General features: G+C 34.4%; 1 protein-coding gene across 3 annotated transcripts in view; it reads left to right on the top strand.

The window, feature by feature from the left end:
• LOC150098277 (uncharacterized) overlaps positions 1–19,445 on the top strand; it is a 188,190-nt gene that overhangs the window by 48,426 nt on the left and 120,319 nt on the right. For 2 of the 3 annotated variants that reach the window (XM_090406100.1, XM_090406099.1), the window contains exons 4-5: positions 1,589–1,738; positions 16,909–17,011. In XM_090406100.1, the coding sequence (XP_090262226.1) occupies positions 1,589–1,738; positions 16,909–17,011 (253 nt within the window). Of the gene's footprint in view, positions 1–1,588; positions 1,739–16,908; positions 17,012–19,445 lie in introns of those variants that run through there. The other variant, XM_090406101.1, reaches the window with a different exon arrangement.

Consider the following 19,445-nt stretch of genomic DNA (forward strand, 5'->3'; position numbering starts at 1 on the left):
TTAAAACTTGTTTTGTCACTAAGTTTGTATATACACTGTTTAAATTGGATCCAGTAATAATAATCATATAAAATTGAAATATTCTTGTTTAAATGTTAGCTGCAGGTAATTGAGATCTGGGTTTACAGCTGTATAGAAACAGACTCATTTAACATCTGGTTTAGAAAGTATCCAGCTAAGCTAACCAAGAATCGGATTAGAAATAAAAACAAGGGCTCTTTACCCAGAAGTTGAAACGTGATGATTGTGTTTTTGTGCATTTTTGAAAATTATGGAGACAACTACCGTGTTTGAATAAAAACTTTAATTTAATATAACTAAAGTTAATATAAATAACACCTTACACCAAATCAACTGGAAAAGCACCTGCTCCTTACACTGCACAAAAACCTGGTACGAAAGAAAATTTAAGGAATCCTGCGAAATCCTGATAAACCACCCAAATATCAATAACAAAGATGGTATGAAAATTCCAAGGATCTGGATGGCACACATTCAGCCAACCTAATATGAAAGATTCAACATAAGTCAGGACTCTAGCCAATCCGCTAGTATTAGAAACCATTCCACTCCAACTGGCTGGAATGATGTTAATATATGTATATAGAAGACAACACAAATAATAGGACTCTAGCGTTGATGTATAATTTTTAATTTTTTTTTTTTTTTTTTTTTTTTTTTTTTTTTTTTTTTTTTCACCAGAGGTCAGGCCAACAATTGTGGTAGCGGTTGGTCAGTGTCTTTAACGAACCAGTTTGATTGTAGTATAGCTTGTTTCTTGTGTATATTTGTATGCTCCAGAAGATGACCTTGACATAAAGGTCGAAACGTCGAATTGTAGATTTTAGTTATATTAAACTAAAGTTTTTATTCAAACACGGTAGTTGTCTCCATAATTTTCAAAAATGCACTCGGATCACCGTGCAAGCCTAAAAGAAAGGATTGTGTTTTTGTCATTGATGACATTATTTACTCTGAGCTCTTACTGGTCAGGAAGCCATAAGTTTTACAAGCAGTTGTGAAAAGATTGTGAGATGTAATGTCTGCAAGATGCAGTAGTATTAGCAGTGGATCTTGAATCATAGTGATGTGCTAGCTTATTTGGCTTCCTATAAATTTTCCAAAATTGAACTCAGTGTTTTAGGAGAAGCATTTTGAAAACATGGATTCCATTAAATTAAATGCAGAAGTTCCCTCTCCCCCAAGTCTCCAGGAATGTGTTCAAAAATAAGGGGATTATTTTGAAGTAGAGATCGGTTGGAGTCATTTTTATCTATTATAGCCAAAATTAAATTTGGCTATTTTTTGTTTTTTGAGCACACCTTGTGTATTGATTGTCATTCAAATAAAATTATGAGTTTTGTTTGGCATATCAATTATAATTTGATTACATTCTTAAAGATAACATGGATATACATATTGATAGAAGTTCATTCATTGCTGTTTATAATTATATATATATATAAGGAATAACTAAGCCAGTATTACTTGATTTGTTTATAGTAGAATTTGTTATTTTTATTTTCCTCTATATCAAATATTTTCCAGTTTTTCTAATATTTTCCCCTCTTCCCCTTCTCTTTTGCAGTTCTTCGGAAACATGGAAAATTAATAGCTTTTTTCAGATCCTTCTTATTGTCTCGACCATCACGTCGCAAATTAAAACAGAGTGGCATTTTAAAGGAACGTGTATTTGGTTGTGATTTAGGAGAACATCTAATGAATACTGGAAGGGATAGTAAGTTTATTATTTAATAAGTAAATTTATAGTATAATGCTTGAGTATCTTATAAATATTACTTTAAACATCCTTTAACATCATAATAAACTTTGTAGTCCTCCTTCATAGTCTTTGCTGACATTATACATTATTGTATGGCCATGTTTTCCACTATCTTCCTTGGAAAAGTTCACAACTTTTGTGAAAAAAATGTGATATAATTCAGAGTATGAATTCTGAGACCTAACAAATGATAATCTGAGATTATATTGGAGGATTTGTGGGCACTTATAACATATAAGGATTCACTGACATAATACCAAACTGCAAGATTTGCTGCTAATGAATAATTTTCAGGCAATATTTTAATAGTACCATATGATGAATTTCACAGTTTCGTTTTTGGTATGATCACACTTTTTTAAAAGAAAATATTAAGCAAATTTAGTGAGTAATCCACATAAATCAATGTTGCACTTATTTTATTTTTATTTTTTTTGGGGGGGCAGGGGAGTTTGAGTATAAATATGGTATATGTAAGAATCGGTGGTATTCCAGACAGCCATTTCTAAACGAGTCACTCATAAAGGTCTCCTACTATGCAGTGCAAAAACTTGAGCCTACTTCAGTTAACTGAAGATAGATGTGGCTGCATCAAATTACTTCTCATATGGGAAACTCATCTGCAGACAATCAGCTCAATGTCAACAAACACCCAACCAAATCCAATAAATAGGTGTTGTAGTTAGGACTTATAGGCCTTCCTGTATTTCTCTTGTTCCATCTCGTTTGCTGAAGTGTGCTTGCATTCATGTGTTGATACAGGTATATTAATACATGAAGATGCCAATTTAACTTTGACAAAATATTGGAAATAATAATTAATTTTTATTTATTATTTAGTCTGTGCTGTCAATTTCCTTAAATAATATCGCATGTAATTTCTTTCTAATTTCATATAAATTTATTCATTTGATTCCCCAACAGCTTTGCTTATTCTGTTGTCCATTTCCATATTTAATTTTCTATTACTGAAATTTGTGCCTAAATATGTGAAGTGTTTTACTTGATTTGTAAATTATCCATTCAAGAGGCAGCTAATGGTTTAGTGTTCCTGCCTATTTTCATAACAAATTTATTATAGCTGTTTTTTACTTAGGGAATCCTGGGAGACTTATAATAGTTTATTTTATCTTATACATTTCCTTAAAGAAAAGAGCAGAGATAAAGAACCCCAATTTTGATATCAGGTCTAATACTCTTTCCTTCACAATGTGATCCATATAGATGATGAATAACAATGAAGATATGTGCACTCTTGTCTCTCACTTGATTTTACATCATACCATCCACCTGTACCGCTTTCATTTCTTACTGATAATTACAATGCATATATAAAATATGTATTATTCAATATACTGTAGCATTTTCAACAGCTTTTCACTTGATACTTTGTCACGTCTTTACCAGACCCACAAAAGTTACAGAGCTTGTTATATTCCCATTATTATTTGTTTGTCTTAAAGTGCAATCTGATCCTGATCCAAGCTCCCTTCTATAATTTTTCTTAGTCTCTTTTCAAGTATGCTTGCATAAACCTTACCTGTAACACTCAACAGGAAAATACCTCTGTATAATCTCACATTCAGTTTGTGTCCTTTTTATAGATGGTTACACTAAGAGCTCCATTCCCAATTATCTGGAATTCACCCTTCTAACCAAGTACTTTGATTTATGTGCAGTGAAGCCAATTGTATTTTTATTTTTTATAAAAATACAATTGGCTTATATTGGTGCCATGTGTTGACAATAAGAAAGGAAGAATCTGCTCACATTTTGTTTGAACAGCTGAAGGTTGTATTTTTTGGCAATATTTTAAATATTGCCAAAGAATACTTGGCATTCCATCTATTTCAGTATTTGGCAATAGATGGAATGAAAGACTAAGCAGTGAAGTTGGTTCAGTGAGTTTCAAGATGGACTGAAAAAGGGTGTTGATTAGCAGTGGCTCTTGTTCTAATGATTTTGGAGGAATAATAGTGACCAATTCGGCAGGGCATTGTCTATGAAAGTATCTGTAGAAGAGGCAGAAGGCAGACAATGAATTCCTGTGAGAGAGAGAGAGAGAATTGATTAATTGATTGAAGTGGATATGCGAAAGAGAGGGGGATTGTTAATTAGTGGGATTGCCCTTTTCTGAATTAGCAATCTTAGCGAGGATTTTGGTGCACCACCTCAAATATGTCAGCAATATTTCCTGGTTGGGTGGATTTGTATAGAGTTAGTAGCTGTGAAGGTGTGAAGTAGGGTCATGTGCAGAAAAGTACATCAAGTTTTTTAGCAGCTGCAGATGCTAAGATTGTAATGTGTTTGTGCCAGGAACGATCAGAGGTGTAGGTCATTCCAACTAGGGAAATCTGATTGCGTTTGGATATCTGAATATTGTTAAAGGTAAGGGGGAAGGAATGTGAGCTCTTTCTTGCAAGAGATCTGACAGGACTGAGTTTTGGTGGCAGTGTAGTCTACAAGGTTGTCCTTCCACTACTGGAATACAGCTGGGAGTTCAAGCCACTGGTTGTTTATCTTGAAGATTTTAATACTTGAGCACTACAAGGTTTGTCAAATGAAAAGGATGAATGGAGTGTACTGTTATCAGCAAAAGTATAGATAGGATTGGAAATCCATGAGAGCAGGTCATTTATATACGAGGGTGGTCTGAAAAAACGCAATGAAAAAACGAATTTATAATTTCAGACTTATTTTTATTTTTCAACATAATCTCTCCTTAAGACTAATACATTTATTCCAGTGATGCTCCAGTGCCATTAACCTGTCCCTTAGTGGTTCTACAGTAAGATCTGCAAAATACCCCTCTACAGCTGCAACCACCTCTTGATTTGAAGAAAAACGCTGACCAGCAAGGAAGAGTTTTATATTTGGGAAGAGATAGGTCAGAGGGAGCCAAATTTGGGGAATAGGGTGGTGTTCCAACAATTCATAGTGCAGATCCCTTAATTTTCCCATTGCCAAAACACCTTTGTGGGCAGGTGCATTGTCCTGATGAAAGATGATTTTTTCCCTTCTGCAAACCAGGTCTTTGCTCACGAATTTTTTTGTCTAGTCTTGTTTCTTGTTAAAAGATCGGAATAATATTCCCTGGTTATTGTTTTACCCTTTTCAAGATAATTAATAAACAAAATGCCTTTAGCATTTTGTTTATTAATTTTTTTGTTTATCCCAAACCACCGATGCCATGACCTTTCCTGCTGATAGAACCAACTTTGTCTTCTGAACTACCGGCTTCTGGCCACTGTTTTGCCTGCTGTTTGGATTCAGGTGTGTAATGGTAAATCCAAGTCTCATCCATAGTAATAAATCGACGTGCAAAATCAGTTTTATTCTTGTTAAAATGCTCCAAGCACTGTTCAGAGATTTTCATGCGAGTGCGTTTTTGATCTGCTGTGAGCAAGCACAAAGCTTTTTCATTTGCAATTCTTCATGCAAAATATATGCTACACGTTCTTTTGAAATGCCTATAGTCTCAGGAATTTCTTCACTTTGACTTGTCGGTCATCCAATACCATATTGTGCACTTGATCAATGATTTCTGGTGGTGTTACGCTTTTTGGACACCAGTCACGTGGATCATTTTCAAGGCTGGTACGTCCATGTTTAAACTCGGCAGCCCATTTCTTAATCGAAAACAAAGGAGAAGAGTGTCCATAAACTTTTATGAACTTCAACTGAAGTTCTTTTGGTGTTAACCCTTCTTTTACAAAGAATTTTATAACTGCACGATACTCAATTTTATCCATATCAAGGGATACAGAGAATACTTTTGCTTCAGACAGCTGTATAAAACAAACTACTTGATAGAATGTCTTGCAATTTCACATGGATGCTTATGACAGATGTACCAACTTAAGAAAAAAAATCTTGCCGATAGTGTTGCCATCTGTGGTCGAGACTGGGAACTTTTCAGACCACCCTCATATAAGAAGAAGAGAGTGGAAAAAAGAACAGAATCCTGGGGTACCCCTGCATTGGTGCTGAGGAGAGGAAACAGTCCACCATATCACATAGTGAGTGACTAGTGAGAGTTGGCAATGCAGCTACAGAGTGTGCCCTTTCATAGTCTGATTTGGATTTGGTGATAATTGTTTTACAGTTGTTGTGAGCTGCAGTATAGATTGAGCGAGCAGCTGGAGTTTTGGTCTTGAGTTATTCATGGTATGCAGAGTGTTTTTATTTGACTGTGTTGGCACAGTTTTTTTTTGAGATCAATGATTTGGATGGTGGCATAAGGGATGAAGGCCTTCATTCCTGTGAGAATGATTTCTGTTATTTGGTATGAGCTGGTATTTGGGTCAGAGAAAATGAAGCAGTAATTGGACTATGGGAAGGAGGAATAGATGTCATGGGAGGTCATCTCGTTTGGCACCCTTATAGTGCCAAAGGACACAAGCCTGAGAACTAGTGGGTGGAGTTTGTCCTGCGGCAAAAGAGACTTGTATGAGGTTGTGATCTCAGTTAAAAAAGAGGATTACTGTCATCCACAGTATACTTGGAAGAGGTGCTTGTTAGGAAGAAGTCAATTGTATTGGCAGATTGGGGTGGGGGGGGGGAATTGTCAGGTATTCTGGTAGTGAGATTGATGATTTGTGATAGGGCATTGCTAATGGCCTATTACAGGTCATCACCTTGGCATCCCTGCCTGCTTGATCAGTGAAACTGGTGAAGGGAAGCCAATGTGAGCTGTGGATGTTGAAGTTCCCAAGAAGGATTACCTCACTATTAGGATATTTCGACTGTAGAATGTCGAGCTTTAGAGAGAGAGAGTTGACGAGATCATAGTAAGGGTGGTTAATGGAGTTTGGGGAGGGGGCGAGAGAGAGAGAGAGAGCATATGGAAAGATCAGCTTAGATTAGTGGGAAAATTTTGAGTCAGAGAAGATGAAATGGGTGTAGGCAGGGTAATTCAAAGCTTAGCAATCTCTGGCATAGTATGTTAGTTTTTGATGAATGCACAAGTTGTGCTGCCATTGTGACATAAAGAATTATGCAATGTGTAGTTTGGGCAGTTGAGATTGCCAGTTGGGGTTCTGATAAGAATAGTAATTCTGGTTTAAGTGACTGTAGGTGGTGGTGCACACCATTTATATTGCTGTTTAGGCCACAAATTTGGTGAAGTGGAGGTGAAAATTTTTTTTTGTTAAGAATCAATGTTGGTGGGCTGTTTGGGGCTGTCAACTATTTTTTGAGAGTGAATTTTCATGATCTGCAGTAGTCACATTTCTTTGGGTTGTGATCGATTGTAATGAAGAAGAGATTAAAAGGAAATGGGGCATGCAGTGAGAGATGACAGACTTGCAAACATATCTCCCACTTAGAAAGAATCATGTCTTCTGTCCATACATGGCCTTAACAGTTTTCTCTGTAGTTACTGTACTTGGTCTTCCTTCAGTCAGAAACTGGCAAAGTGGCTACAGGATTTGATGCTAGCTGATCAGGAAGCCTCTAGATTACTAACCGATTCAGTCCTGTTCAGTTCAGTGGCCAGCCTGTGGAACCATTTTACTGCTCTACCTTCAAATGGGGGAGGATGCCTACAGTATGATTGGCATGTCATTGAGAGTATCACTCTCACTGCATGTGGGAAAAGAGTGGAGATAGAAACTGGAATCCTTGCTCTAGACCAAACATGGCTGCAGCTACTTCAGGTCTCTAATAAGCAAGATGGTGGTATATCACTAAGCGATGAAAGACATTTACCACCTAGAGGTCTAGTCTATATTTTCTCCTACTAGGAAAAATGTACTTCTGGTTGTCCCTGGTAGCAATGCTTGCTAGGGACAACCAGAGCCCCAATTTGTAGAAAAAGGCTAAACCCCGGGAAGGTGGGGATGACTTAACTACAAGAGGCTATATGTTGCACATCAGAAGACTTTTAGTAGTATTAGTAGCCCATTATACTTCCATAGTTGACATTTCTGATCAAATATCTACTATGCATTTCCACATTTCAGTATTTGATGGATTTTCTACTTCAAGTATTGATGTGCACTCATGATTTCATTTCACTTGAATATTTTCTACCCTTGTTTTGTCACTTCTTGTTTCATTTAGCAATCATTCTGAGTAATTGCTGCAAACTTCCAGAATGTCTTTGTCATCAGATTCCTTTTACAGTACTCTTTCCTCCAGTTCTAAACACTTTTCAATAGCCTTCAGAACATTGTGCTGCCATTTTTATATTTCTTTTCTATATTTTCGCCTGTCTTCCTATGACTTGTTTAGCTAGTTAGTTTTACCTAGTGTAAAACATTTTACACTATGTAAAAGTTTACATTATGTATATTTTTTTTAGAAAACGACCCAGAGGAAGACCATGATATAGCTGGATTGATACGGTAAAAAGTACCTTAGACGATAGAAATATAAGACCTGATAATGTTGGAGTCTTGACAAGTAACAGACTGATTTGGAGGAAAATTGTAGATAGGAAGTTAGTAATGATGTAAATTTTTCATGTAGTACTATCATATCCTATACATCCCTTGAGGGTACATGGCAGGAATTTGATGATGATGATGATGATATATAAATGAAGTTTTACATTTTTTCTGTATTTCTCTCATAGCATGCAAGCTGACTTACATCCCAAGAACTTTCATTATGCTTTCTTCTTTTCATTGACTGCCTCTTTAACTTTCTAACTGCACTATGGAATTCTGATTTTTCTATCTTTGCGGACAAATTAACGTGCTTCTGAAATAGTCAGTTTTTTTATTTCAGAATTTCCCAATAGGTCTCCAAGGTTTGGATTTTGTTTTAAAATTCTTCTTTTTTCTTCTTCTTGAATAATATTTGTATATTTGAGTCCAGAGTTCCCCACCTGTAAGCCACTCAACTCTAATTGTTTATAAAACTTTCTTATGTGTTTTGTTTTTCAGTATAATGTTCAGGTTATACCATGGACTATATTCAGTTTTGTTCTGCCCAAAAGTAAATGGTGATCATTTTCTATTTTGTATCCTGAACCTGTTTGAAGATATTTCTATGAACAATAACATAATCAGTCTTCTTCTTGTATTCTCTCTCTTTCTCTGATTTTGTTCACATCATTATGTTGGAACATTGTCTAATAATGACTAGCCCATGTCCTAAACAGAAATCTGCCAGGTACTTAATTATTATCATTAGCTTTTCTGTTTTCTCCAAATTTTCACAAAACATTTTATGTTTAATATTCATTTCCTTTTGTGCTATTTTAGATCTCCAACAAACACCAACTTTTTCTTTGTCATCAGTTTTCTCTAATGATTTGAATAATTTCTCCACATCTTCCTTTGTAAAACCATCTGTGGGGATCATAGGCATGAATGTATCTTGCTTCCCATTTCCATATTTTGATATTTGCCCACATCACTCTACTTGATGTTACCTACCATTCAGGAGCTACTGACACAGTGAAAAAGGAAAAGTTGGTCCTTGTTGGGGTTCTAAATAGCAGAGTAGAAAGGTATTGTGAGACATACAAAAATATTTTGGGAAAATTTGGAGAAAAGAGCAAAGCTAAATAATAATGGCAAATACCTGTTGGATTTCTGCTCAGGACATGGACTGGTTATTACTAACACCATGTTCCAATATAAAAATGTGCACAAATTCACATAGAGAGAAGAGGCAAGGAATAACAAAAGTCTCATTGACTATGTTATTGTTGATAGTGATGTTTTCTCCCTGGTTCAGGACACCAGAGTGTGCAGAGGATTTGAAATTGGAAGCAATCACTATTTAGTCATGAGCAGGATAAAATTGAATTTCATATTGAAAAGAATAATATGTAAGAAAGTTTTAAAGAGAATGAAAGTTGAGCAGCTCTAAGATGTGAACTGTAGACTAAAATACACAAAGATTATTGAAGAGAAAATGAAAGAGTTTGAGAACAGGAACCAAACCTTGGAGATTCAGTGGGAAACCTTGAAGAAAACCCTGTTATATCTATGTTTCTATATGATTTATGCTTAATTAGTTGTTTACTTAAATCTATCCTTTCTTACCTAAAACTTATACAATCAAAATCCTACCGGCTGCTCTATTGTTAAATATTTATCTTTTGTGATTTATTCTCTTTATTCACTTACTTTAATCCTATTCTTATATCTAGGATTGTTTCCTCTTCGGATACTGGCAAATTTATATTTTGCTGCGCCAGCCAGTATCCTATAGCAGAAAAGATCCTTGCTCAGGGAGACAATACTAGAGTCTGAAGATTACTTACACAATATCTTACTTAAACTGCCGTATAGATTTAGATTATTGCAGTCGTGACCGAAATCTATTATTATATTCACTCTCTAAACCCTTCTCGCCAAAATAGGTTCTATTTTTATAAGTGGTAAGTTAGAATCGTAATCAGGCATGACTCAGGTTCAGGTAAATATGACGTGTTTATTGGAATATCTAAAACACAATACAAAATTCATACACTCAATTATGTTCAATACCAAATAAAACTCGAACTAAGAGATTAACATTCCAAACTAATTAAATCTTATAAGGCATGCTGAACACAGTAACTGCACATTGGGATATAGATAGCAAATGATATGAAGTTAAGCTAAATTCCTTTCAGTAGTATTACTCGTAAGAGAAAACTAACAAACATTCTAATGTTACTGAGATACTAAATTCTACTATTCTGATTGCATCAAGTTAATCCTATCACATACAAAATTACAAAAGATCTCTTCCAAACAATTCTTCTTACTCTCAACGGAGGTTAACTTTTTAAATAGATACTGTCCACAGAGTTCTTTAGAATACAGTTCTTAATTTCACATTCGTAAATAATCTTCTCTCTTCTAATGAACTTTCACACAAAATTAGAGTAATTGCACCTTACCGAGCTTCTTCTGCGTTGTTCTGCTCCATGTGTATGTCTGGATACTTCTCATCTATTGGCTGTTCGTACGGGTTACGCTATCTTCATTCCTTCTGCCGAAAACAGACTCAAATGTTTGCGTTTCAGGAACAACTCAATGGGACTTTTCAGCGACAGCTTGATTCTGCTAGGACTAGAATTTTTACTTTCAGCTTTGCATAGAATCCTGCTTCATTTTAAGAATGCACGCAGTCTGACATTTTATCACATACTTCAATCCCCCCCACCCCCCTTTACGCAAAACTGCCCGCTAACTTCCGAACCACCAAAACAGGAAAATGTTACGACCAGAGAGCCTTTCGATACGGGCTCAACCCCTTATATTCTTCTATAGAGTGCCCTCTTTTCTCAGTCCCCTTTCTGCACATGGCCCTTATCTTTTCATTCCCTTTGGGTTCATCCTTCGCTTTTACGACGCTGTTATACTTGGATTCACAGAATACATGGCAACGTAATTTTCCGAGTAAGTTATAGCTGCTGGTGTTACACTGTACACATGTAGCTTTATGCCTTCCAGGAATTATTACTTAGCAACTTTTTATATGACTCACAGTAAATTTTACATAGCTTAAGTGAGGCTTAAATTTAAATCAAATTATCTCTCTCTTTAGACATACTTAAAAATGAAATCTTAATATAATCACATCAGCTTAAATATAAGGCACTTGAAATAAAGAATACAAATTTTGCATAAAGTGAAGAAGTTTCACTTTTAATTACAGCTGATGTGCAGTATTTCTCTTTGTCAGCAAGTTTTATATGTTAGATTTCAAATGAATGATTTCTTTCCAAGATTCCTTCATTTAGGATCTAACAACCCTGATTAATTCAGCCAGAGAGGCATGTGGTGAGGTTGTCTGCAAGGTTAGAAAAATCAGAACTCCATGGTGGACACAGGAAGTAAAAGAGGCAGTGAAGGAAAAGAAGAAAGCATATCAAAAGTTCTTGGCAAATAAGTCGGCTTGTGTTCTTAGAGAATACAGAGACAAATGTAAGAAAGCTAAACACTATGTAAAACTAGCTAAACAAAAGTCATGGGAGCACTTTGGCAAGAACATAGAAAATAAATATCAAGACGGTGGCAAAATATTCTGGAAGTTGTTGAAGAAGCTCAGAAATGGAGGAAAGAGTGCTGTAAAAGGAATTAGAGATCATAAAGGTGACATGAAAACAGGAGAAAAAGATATCCTTGAAATATGGAGTAATTACTTCAAAAAATTGCTAAATGAAACAAGCAGTGATAGCCCAGTGGTAAAAAACACTCAACAGGCATATAGTCAGGAATACACATCCATACTTGAAGTAGAAAAAGCTGGTAAATTAAATATGGAAATAGACAAACAGAATCAACAAAGCTGGTATGGTAGGAAATCAATTGAATAAATTCATTTGGAATAAGAGAGAAATTAGTCAGAACACTAAATTAGTTATATACAAGACAGTGTTCAAACCAGTTTTAACTTATGGATCTGAGAGCTGGGACAGAAGTAAAACACTTGACCAAAGATTAGAGACCGCAGATATGAGAGTCCTGAGAAAGATTAGAGGTGTGAACAGATGGCATCAATGGCAATATCATATTAAAAACGAGGATATTAGGAAAGAACTTGACATTGTCAGCTTCCAGGAATGCGTTAGCAGAGCTAATCTCAGGTGGTGTGGTCACTTAAACAGAATGGGCAAGGAAAGATTAGCAAAACAAGTGTTCTCTGCTAGGTTGGCAGGAAAACGATCCAGAGGAAGACCAAGATATAGGTGGATTGATATGGTACAAAGTGCCTTAGACGATAGAAATATAAGATCTGATAATGTTGGAGTCTTGACAAGTAACAGACTGATTTGGAGGAAAATTGTAGATAGGAAGTTAGTAATGATGTAATTTTTTCATGTAGTACTGTCATATCCTGTACACCCCTTGAGGGTACATGGCAGGAATTTGATGATGATGATGAAGAAAAATCATCTGCCACTGTGATTTTAGACCCCACAGCTTGTTGATTACAGAGTAAATATGCTGTCTATTTGGAAAACCAACCTGGAGTGCATGAACACTTTGCTTATAAATGATTATTTCAGTTATTGCAATTATTCAGTTATTTTTGATTAATGTGACAATGATGATGCTACATTGTTACTACCAAAATGAATTCACACTAGGCTGCATGTGCAATGCATGCCAATACATACATACTTTCTCTATTGGGCCCACTCATTTTTACAAATTTTTTTCATTTAAATTAACCAAATTAAAATAAATTTTCCACTTTATTATTTTATTTTTTGAAATTTTTTTTGTATGAAATGAATATTTTTGAGCTGTCTCTGATGTATCCTCATAGAAAAAAAAAATTGTCACAAAAGACGGAATATTACAAGTATTTCAAGGAATTAAAAACAGTAATTTTTAAATATTTATTACTGAAATTGGTTTGTGTTTGCATCTTACTGAGATATCTGTACGTTGTAAGAGTCTGATTTTATGATTATTGCATGATATTTAAATGTAATAAAAGGAAACACAACTTAGACTGAAAGTTATACTAAGAAACATCAACAAAAAAGGTTTGATTTAGGAAAATTAAAAAACCTGAGATAAGAAACAAATTGAGTAAATGCGAAAACTTGTAATGACTATAGAATGATCAGCCTAATGAGTCACGTTCTCAAAATGTTTCTGAAAATAATTCAAAAAAGAATATACAGAAAACGTGAAGACACCATCAGTGATACCCAATTCGGATTTAGAAACGGCTTGGGAACAAGAGAGGCCCTTTTCTGTTCTCAGATCTTATTCCAAAAATGTATTGACCAAAACAAGGGAATATTCATTTGTTTCATCGACTTCGAGAAAGCATTTGACAAAGTCCAACATGCTGAAATGATTGCACTATTAAAAAGAATTAGATTAGATGGTAAAGACATCAGGATCATTGAAAACTTGTATTGGAACCAAATGGCATCTGTTCAAGTTGATGACATTATTACAGACCCCATTAACATCAAATGAGAAGTAAGGCAAGGATGCTTGCTGTCTCCTCTTCTTTTTAACATTTACTCAGAAGCCATATTTCAAAAAGTCTTAAAAGGAAAGAAGAAAGGAAGGGATTAATGTAAATGATGAAATCATCAGTAACATTCGATATGCTGATGACATAGCTCTCCTGGCTGACAATATTCAGGATGTTGAAAATCTTCCAGAACTAGCGAACAAAGAGAGTGAAAAGATAGGATTAAAAATAAATATCACCAAAACTAAATTCATGGTCATAAGCAAGAAACCAATTCTTAATTTAGCACTTTCTTTAAATGGAAAACAAATAGAAAGAGTGGCAAAGTTTAAATATCTTGGATGCTGGTTAAATGAAGATTGCAATCCAGAAATTAAAATGGCAAGAAAAAATTTTCTCTTGATGAAATCAACATTGTGTAACCGCAGTTTAAATTTATAGTTTAGAGTACGCATGGTTAAATGCTATGTATGGTCTGTACTGCTGTATGGTGCAAAACTTGGATCTTGAAGACAATATCAATAAAAAGACTTGAAGCCCTTGAGATGTGGTTATACAATGAATGTTAAACATCCCATGGACAGCAAAAACGTCCAATCAGGAAGTACTGGAACAAATGGGGAAATCATGTGAACTTTAGATACTATAAAAAGAAGGAAAACTGCATATCTTGGTCACCTACTTTTTAATGAAAAATATAAGGAAGATGAAGAAAATCTTGGCTGACAGATATCAGACAGTGGACTGGTATGGACTCTAAGAGACTGCTCAGAGTGGCTGAGGATCGCTCAAAATTTGCCAAGGTGGTCACTGACCTCTGATAATAGATGGCACTCAAAGAAGAAGAAGAAAAGGAAACAGGTATTTGTGGCTACAGTTGGCATGACATTTTTACTTAATATGCAACATTAATAAGCAACAATATGTAATTTTGTTGGTAAAGTATATTGATGGTTAACTTGTGGCTAAAATTTCTGTTCTTACCCATCTTACCCTTCAGTAATGCAGCATTGCAAATATGGTAAAATATTATGCACAGAAACAGAACGATGAATTTTCACATATAAAACAGTACAGTTGGACGTAGATTGGTGGAACACTCACTGCTCAAAATGTGATTTGTGCCATGCTCAGATGAAATCATCTTATCATGCAGACTTTTGTCATATTGATGTATTCCTTACCACCAGTATTTAATAAGTGACACATACACAGATGCTGTTTATTGATTATTTTTACACAGCTTTTATATTTTACTCTTTAGTTATGTAATGGTTCATGTTTACCACTTATTGTATATTTGTTTGTTCTGCCTAACCTAGAAGAAGTCACTAGCATATGTGATTGGTTTAATGAAATAGCATAACTAGTCGGTTTAATTAAATATGTATTATGATCTATTAAAATCCAGTGTTAGTTATCTTTTGTTAAAATTTTTGTATACGTATGACCTGTTGCAAACTGTTTGATTGCATATTTATTTCTAAAAAAAGGACTCGTCTCTATTTTTTTATATCTGTAACATATCTTCTTCATATTTTCTTCAGAGAAGAAAATATTGACCTTTTCAATGTCATTTTCATGCCATTGAAGAACTGCAGTCTTGTTTACAACAAGTGACTTTCATCTCACCACCATGTTGCTTATTACATCAGGTAGTGTGCTTGTGCAAAGATTGTACTTGCAAAGAAGAACTTGAATTAGTTAGTAAGAAAGAATAATAGAACAGCTGTGGTATTGATTAGAATAAATGACTTTTTAAAAAGTTGCAAGTTTAGAGGTGAAATAGAGTTTAAAGGAATTCTTAAACCAAAAAAGGTGGAAACAAGTGTGATGAGGGAAACAAATAGTTATTGCAAAATCAGTGGATGAATTTCTCTTATATGAAGCTAAGTTCTGGCATGGATAAGTGATATATAGTTTCTTCTGAAGCAATGGACAGTTCCTTTTTGATATATGCAGTGTTCTAGTTAAGCGCTGTAAACCTGAAAGAGATGAATTTTTTTTTGTGTTTAAGGATAAAGAAGTTTCCACAAGGAAAAAAGGGAAATTTAAAGTTATCTTTAAAGGAAATAGGAAAGGAACCGACATTATTCAGAAGGTATGTTCTCTCTTAAGAAACGTTGTGCACATATTATTTTCTTGTTTTAAAAGAAAAACAGGTATGAGCTAAGTAATTATATTTTAATGACCATTATTGAGAGCAGAAGAAACTGTACTTTATAGGTTTGAAGTTAACTGTTTTAGTTTGTGTATTCTCATCAAATCCTGTGATCTTGAAGAGAAGACAAGGAATTTTGCTTGAAGTTTATGTTCTTTAACTATGCTGATAAGATTGTGAGCCGTTTTCTCTTTAGGAGACAAGTTTATTTATAATTCAAATTTGCATATATGCTTATGAAACAAACATTTTCATACACTGTTAAGGCAATACCATAAATCTACACTAATATTAAGTATTTGTAAATAAAGATATTATTTTTGAATTTTCTTTATCTCTTAACTTATTATAATAATAATATCCTGGATCTAAATCTGTGATATTAACTGCTTAAGCAGGTCAACTCTAGTATATAATGACAACCAGGGAAAAGATAGACACAAACCTTCTTCATTCATTCAGTATCTAAGAATACCTACTAACTGGGTGTACCATAGGTAAGGTATGGTGATGATTGAACATTGGTTGGTTCTCAAGCAGGCTATGTAGAAGTTTTAAAAGAGGTAAACCATGAGTAGACATATCGGTACACAATAAATAACGGAAAAAACTCACGTAGAAAGATTATTTATTAGTATAATTTTCGCCTGAGGATGCCTGTGACACACAGGCGAAAATTATACTAATAAATAATCTTTCTACGTGAGTTTTTTAGGCTATGTAGAATTTTTTCAGTTGTCTAGATTCGACTCTTAAATGACTCCACTAGTTTTGTACCTCATTATCTGGTTTTAGAATTTTAATTTGTTAATGTTTCAAAAAAGCTTCTCATAGAAATAGAAAGGTTTCAAATTAATTTGAAATTCAAGTATTTTTAGAAATTATTCTAATTCTTTGATTTAGAGATTTATTTGCAAATACTTGTGAACTGTAAAAGTATGCAGTTGAAATTTCTTGAATGTTACCTGTATTAGAAGAATAAATATAATTATTTCTATAAATATAATTTATAAAATATAAAAAGTGTTGCAGTTTTCCTGCTCTTTAACAAGTAGTTCAATTTTGTATGTAGTTCCTCTAGTGCTAAAGTGTTGTTCAGAGTTCATTGAAGAACATGGAATTGTTGATGGAATATACAGATTATCAGGAGTGACATCTAACATACAAAAGCTAAGGTATGTTGTACATACAGGATGTTTTAGAAATATGTTATCAGCAGTTGAACATATACTCACAAAGGACAAGTCATCAGGATTTCAATGTTGGGATTTGCTGCATTTAAAAGTCTGGAAATGCAATTCTTTGAGCCACATTGACATGTGTAATATGTAATAAGAATTATATATTCTTATCACCACACGAGAATGATAATGGATATTTTAAACATCTGTGTCAGATTTTTTATAACTATTGTACAGGTTTTTAATTGCAACAAGCCCCAACACTGAACAACTACTTTCTTTTTTGTGGAGTTATCAAAATTCAGAAATGATTACGAGGAATACATGTTTAATTTTTATTTCAGTCTTTTCTGCAAAAGACTGAAAACCTTTAGCATGTTAGTATCATGGATGGTCCAAAAATTAATTTATTATGAAGACCACCAATTAGTTTTAATTAAAATGGAGTACTGGAATTTTGTTAAACAATTTATTATTATTATTATTTTTATTTATTTATTTTTTTGTAACAAATTGTGTCTGGCTCTCTGATGAAAACAAGCAGGGATCTTGTTTAACCAGGTTGGCATGACATTTCACTGTGTTTTTCCATTGTGTTTATTTCTGGTTTAAGTTAATACAGAATAAGTTTGGTTGGCTAAGCCCTAAACTGCCAACACATCCTTTGCTCGGCATTCAGTGTATACCTACTTATGTATCATGTGATGGTGAGAATTAGACATTATCAATTAGTTCTTCACACTCCTTAAAAGGTTCTGTGGAGTTTTTCTCCCAGTTAACTAGCTTTCACCTTTAAGTGACAGGTTCATCAAAGGAAAGTGCTAGTTATTATCTTTAGTAAATCTCCATCTGGTATCTGGTTTTAAAAGTAAGGATTTGCTTTCATTAATGGATTTTATTTTTTTTGGCTACCAAGGGAAGCATCCAAAAATTGTCAAATTCTAAGCTGTCTAGGACACTTGGTAGTTTTATTGTTTTCTTTTTCTGTCTTGACAGGTGTGTGTGTGTGGGGGGGAGATTGTGCTATCCATCCTATCTATTACTGGATCTGGAAACACATCCTTTATTCTTTGAGGAGCATGGTTCATTATTTTACTGACTAGCAGGTTTTGGTGTAGCAGAATAATTTGTGGTATGTTTTCAGAGTTCCCCCTTCCCCTCTCTTATTCACTCTATTGAGACTGCTTTTATATCATTCCATTCAGGGATTATGTAGCTGTGAGAAGGTGGGACAGTAATGATGTTAATGTCAACTTAGATACCTTTTTAATGTTCTCAGAATAAGAAGATTTTCCAGTAGATGTTATAGTATACTTTCTTTGTGTCTCCAGATATGGTATGTTCTTCTTGGGTTTTGATCTTTTACATCTCCTTTACATCCCTCCACATTTGCATGCTTAAGAGTAGGTTGGATTTCCCTCTCACTATTACTAGAATTGGGTATTTTGTACTTAGTCTTCATTCTCATGCTATTTGCTGCCACATTGGACACATGACTGAGCCATGACTGGCGATATGATCACAACTGCATTTCTGACATTTAAAGCAGCACATAGGGTTTGGGGATATGTGAAAGCAATGAATCTCATTTACCTTGTACTGATTTGGGAGATTTTTTTCAGGTTGTTAAATGTAAAAGTATTCTTGGTCAGTACTAGGATACCATCTCCAGGTATAAGAATTCTTCTTATGGCTGTCACTAATTAACTTTTTGATTTGGAGCAAATCTCTCCATCAGAAACGTTAAGGATTCGAGAGAATCCGAGTTTCATGATTTATTTCCCCGATTTTGAGGTAGCTTCACAATGGAGTTGCTCGGATTCTTTCTGAGAGGATGGTTCAATGAATATCTCCTAAACTGAAGAAAAGGTTGTTGCAACATAAAGTTCATATGGAAAGAAGCAAAGTCTTATTGATTGTTATTAAATGGTTATCTTCATGCTGGGTCAGGATACAAGCATACAGGGTATTTGAAATAGGAAGTGATCACCATTTAGTTTTCAGCATGACAAAAATATGCAAGAAAGTTTTATAAAGAATGGCAGTCAGTTATATTTTTCCAAAGCAGTTCTGTATATCTGGAGTTTGCTTCCTATCTTACTGTTTAAATTTCAACAAGAACCAGCTTTTCCTTTTTCTTTTTCATCTTTCTTCTCTAATGACTTCAAAAATAACTTGAATTCCACCTCTTCCAGGGTATAATCTTTTCTTGGGACCATAGACACAAATTAGTTTCTCTCAAATTCTCCATTTTGAAATTTGCTGATTTGAATTGATTATGTGCATATATATCCCTCCCACACACACATGAGCATGCAAGACTCATAACACATTGCCATATGTGGGCAAGTGGTCATGGGGGGAGGAACATATTCATAGTTTTTTGGAACAATTGAAGGTTGTAGTCCTTAGTAAACTCTGTGCAGAA

Source organism: Typopeltis vanoorti, chromosome 16 (assembly GCF_054136105.1).
Source record: "Typopeltis vanoorti isolate ZY-2024b chromosome 16, IOZ_Tvanoo_1.0, whole genome shotgun sequence".
Lineage (NCBI taxonomy): Eukaryota > Metazoa > Arthropoda > Arachnida > Uropygi > Thelyphonidae > Typopeltis > Typopeltis vanoorti.